This window comes from Apaloderma vittatum, unplaced genomic scaffold, assembly GCF_000703405.1.
Source record: "Apaloderma vittatum isolate BGI_N311 unplaced genomic scaffold, ASM70340v1 scaffold7149, whole genome shotgun sequence".
In the NCBI taxonomy this organism is placed as follows: domain Eukaryota; kingdom Metazoa; phylum Chordata; class Aves; order Trogoniformes; family Trogonidae; genus Apaloderma; species Apaloderma vittatum.
The window spans coordinates 7,114-10,795 of record NW_009733466.1 but is presented as its reverse complement, the minus strand read 5'-3'; the positions used below and the strand labels follow the sequence as shown (position 1 = coordinate 10,795).

Here is a 3,682-nt window from a genome sequence, read left to right as displayed (position 1 = left end):
CAAAGTGCAAGACTAAGCGCAGAAACCAAAACTACAGCAGTGAAGCTTAATTAAGGCCAACCCCGTTAAGCATCCCTTTTTTAGCATCGCAATCCTCAGAGCGTGGTGTTGCGAGATGCTGTGTGAGTAGCTGATTTGCTGCCAGAGCCTAGGCCGTGGCGGCTGAAGTGCAGGGTGCGATGTAGAGCTTTGCAGCAGGCCGTTTTAATAGGGTTCCGCTAAACTAGGTCTCGGTATCTGTCTATATGCGGAAATCAGGTCGGGTTTATCCCATTAATGTAGCTAAACGCACGGGGAGGACTCGGTGAGCAGGAGGCCGGGTGTGCAGAGGACCTGCCAGCCACACGATGGAGCTGCCACCCCAGCTCTGCTGACGCCGTTGCTGGTGGCAGCAGATAGCAGAGCTCTGTCGGGGACCTTCAAGACTTGACGTTCCAAAGGGGGAGGCTTTGCCGCCTGTCCCCAGCCATAGGCATGTCAGTAGAGTGTATTTCTGAGGTGCTCTGAGCTGGGCAGAAAAGAGGGTGGCCAGCAATAGCCTGGCAAAGCTGGCGGGAGAGGACCAGGACACGGTGCCGAGATGTCGTTCATCTGCCTGGGCCAGTGTCAGCCACACCTGGGGTCTGGCACCGCACGCTGCTGGGCTCACTCAGGTTCCTGGTGGCACAGTCGCACTGTTCCCAGCTTGCAGGGATGAGGGCAGGCACAGAAGCACTAATTTGCCCCTGGAGAGGACAACAGCTCCTGCATGGAGGAATTCTCTGCTGTGAATGCCCTGCGCTGCTGGTCCAGTCCTGGGGACCTTCTGCCAGACCTGTGGTACCAGAGCCAGGCAGTACCTCTGTGTGAGCAAGGACAAGGGAGTCCTCTCCTTCAAGGGGCTGTCCCCAGGCCTCACAGGAAAGTGCTGGTGGTGTCAGCCCTTTGCTGTAGCTGCTTCCCATCCCGAAGCAGGGCTGGGGGCAGCGTGATTGTAGTGCAGCAGCAGAAAGGCACCTGACGTAGGGCACAGCACAATGGAATTGAGCTCCTAGCAATGCCTCCAGCTTGGAATCCGGCTCCGGGGTGCTTGTGCTGCCTCTGTCACCTGAAGAGCTGGGCACCTTTAGCACCTCAGGTGGCCGCTGCCACAGCAAAACCAAGGCCTGTCCCACATACTAGTCTTTAAATCCTGATGGTGTTTCAAGCCTTCTGCCTGCCAGCATGAAGATCACGGAGGACTGCCAGTCTAGAGGAACAGAGGAGCCTGCCTACTGTCCCCATTGGGAGAGCATCCCCTTCCTGTCCCCTGCCAGAGAGGATGAAGGACCAGGAAACTCCTGAGAAAGATGACATGGTAGAAGGTGAGGCCAGGCAATGGGTCAGTAATGATGCTCCCAGCCAGCGCAGCAGGAGAAGCATGCTTCACCCTTACATGTCCTCTTGCCTGCTACAGTGCAGGAGCAAGGTGTCGAAAAGCAAATTGAGGGCGGTTGTGGAGTCCTGGTCCTCTTGCAACTCCAGGCTCCTTGAGGTCAGCCTTGACCAGAGCTGTAGCCACACGCTACTGCAGAAGAACCCTCGTACCACAGGGACTAGGAGGAAGAGGAGCTGGAACTGATTTTTTTGGCTATTTCCGCGTCCGACTTGGCGACCAGAAACCGCAGCTTCTTCCCTCCAGAGCGGATGAGGTCCACCGCACTGCAGAGAGAGGCAACAGGGAGAGAGGTGAATTCTGGCTCCCCACAGGCTGGCAGCAACCCAGGCAGCCTGCCAGCTCCTGGACATTTGCAAAACACCCCCCATCTGCGAAACACTTGCACCCTCTGCTCTGTGCCTGCTCCGTGTCACAAGCAGGGGCTGTTTCTCTGTAGCTTTACGGCGAGCCTGGCCATGCAAGTGCTGCCAGGATGAGGGCAAACAAGCCCTGAGCTGCGCTGCCCCACGGGCCCCTGGGCTCTGCCTCTGACAGGCAGGCAGGGTACAAGCTGCCCCATGCCTGCTGCCTTTGAGAGGGCTGGGTGGGATGTGGCTGGAGCAGCTCTGCACCTCTGGGGCTCTCATTTATTTCCAAAATGTGCTCTCCAGCTGTTGCTTCCCCAATCCCTCTTCAAAACACCCCAAACAGCTGCCGTCTCCCCCTTTCCAGTGTCCCATGTGGGTTGCTCCTCACTCTGCAGCTTGCCCGGACTGCAGCATCCTCTGCATTGTTGGCCAGGACCGCAGCACCAGGGACTTAGAGACCCTGTTCAGCTGGTTGCTGCAAAACTGCTGAAAACCTGGACTTGAGCAGGAACTCCCACAGTGCCAATACCCTCCAGCGTGGTGCCACTCACCTTTGGTAGTCTGCCCCGATGAGACTGGTGCCATTGACAGCCAGGATGCGGTCCCCGATGGAGAGCCTGCCGTCGGTGGCCGCAGGGCTGTCCTCGCTCAGGGTGCGGATGTAAATCCCCGGGGAGCAGAGAGGAGTGTGCTGTTGGCAGGGAAATGTGGTGAGCTGCCAGCCAGGGCAGAGGGGACACAAAAAGTTTGTGATCTTCTCCAGGTGGGGTGTCTTGATGGATGTGTGCTGGGGACAGTGCTGCTAAGCCAGGGGCAGAAAATGAGCCTTCAGTTTTATATCAATTTATACATAGACAGGAGAGGCAAGGGCAATCTTCTCTTGTTCAATTTAGTTAAGAAGAAAGCATTGTCAACTTGCGGCTGACTTGGGATGGAAGTTCTTTGCTCACAGCTGTCCCAGGGGCTCAGTGATGCCCTGTTTCCTACTGACTAAGGCACAGCCGCAAGAGGCCACTTACTAAGAAGATCCACTGCCCTAAACCAGATTGTCAACGCCACCTTATGCAACAAGCGCTGTGTTCTGGCACCCCACGAGCCTCCCTCTGCTTCCCTTGCCACCCATTGAAGGGTGGAGAAAAGACCTCAGATGAGTCACTTTCCTTCCACAAAAGAGCGGAGCTTGTTTGCTCTCTCCAGCTGCAGGACAGCTGTGGTGGACTTCACATGCACGGCACAGCGACTCAGGAGCAAAGATCTGCTCCTCCCAAGAGATTGTTCTGTGCCTCATTCTTCCCAGGAGAAGCACCCTAGCTCCCATGGGAAGCTTCTTTGCTGGCTTTTCTTGGGGTATAAAATATGTCCCATGCGTCCCACTCCAGATAGTGGAGGGGGAACCGCCCTGTCCCGTGAGCAGCGAGAACTCACCAAGCCGTCGATCAGCCCCATCCCCAGCCCGATGGGTCCTCTCTCCAGCTCCACCACAAAGACATAGCAGAAGTCGTCAGTGGCAGAGCTGCGGCTGGAAGACTCTGGCGTGGGGTAGTCGTAGGGAGTCGGTGAGCACCCTGGCAGTGGAGAGACTGGCTCACTGTTCTGGCATCACTCAAAACCCAGCTTCACAGCCTCCCACAGAAAGCTGCTTTCCCCTCAACCCCTCCAAAGCCAACCTCAGGAAGGGCCAGGGCTGTTTTATGCCAGGGCAGGGGCTGGATGAGATGCTTTTTTTGCTCTCACCTGCCTTGCCCAAGCACTAAGTCCCTGCAGGAACCATGTCTGCGGGGAGGGCTGCACAGGAGAACAGCAGCAAACACCCTCATGCCCCGGTCCTGCACCCCCAGCTTTCGGTACCTTCAGGGGTGCTGCCTTTGGTGCCATTCATCCCATTCCGCCGGGGGTCCTGCAGCCCCTAGCCGGTGCC

The 3,682-nt window shown here is 57.1% G+C and overlaps 1 protein-coding gene across 1 annotated transcript in view; it reads right to left on the bottom strand.

The window, feature by feature from the left end:
• Positions 1-1,574: 1,574 nt before the first annotated feature.
• The window catches only part of LOC104278802 (ras-associating and dilute domain-containing protein-like), a gene marked incomplete at its 5' end in the record, with an annotated part of 9,216 nt that continues 7,108 nt past the window's right edge, over positions 1,575-3,682 (bottom strand). The window contains 4 exon segments of the mRNA XM_009875896.1: positions 1,575-1,680; positions 2,316-2,455; positions 3,190-3,329; positions 3,613-3,670. Coding sequence (XP_009874198.1) covers positions 1,575-1,680; positions 2,316-2,455; positions 3,190-3,329; positions 3,613-3,670 — 444 coding nt within the window.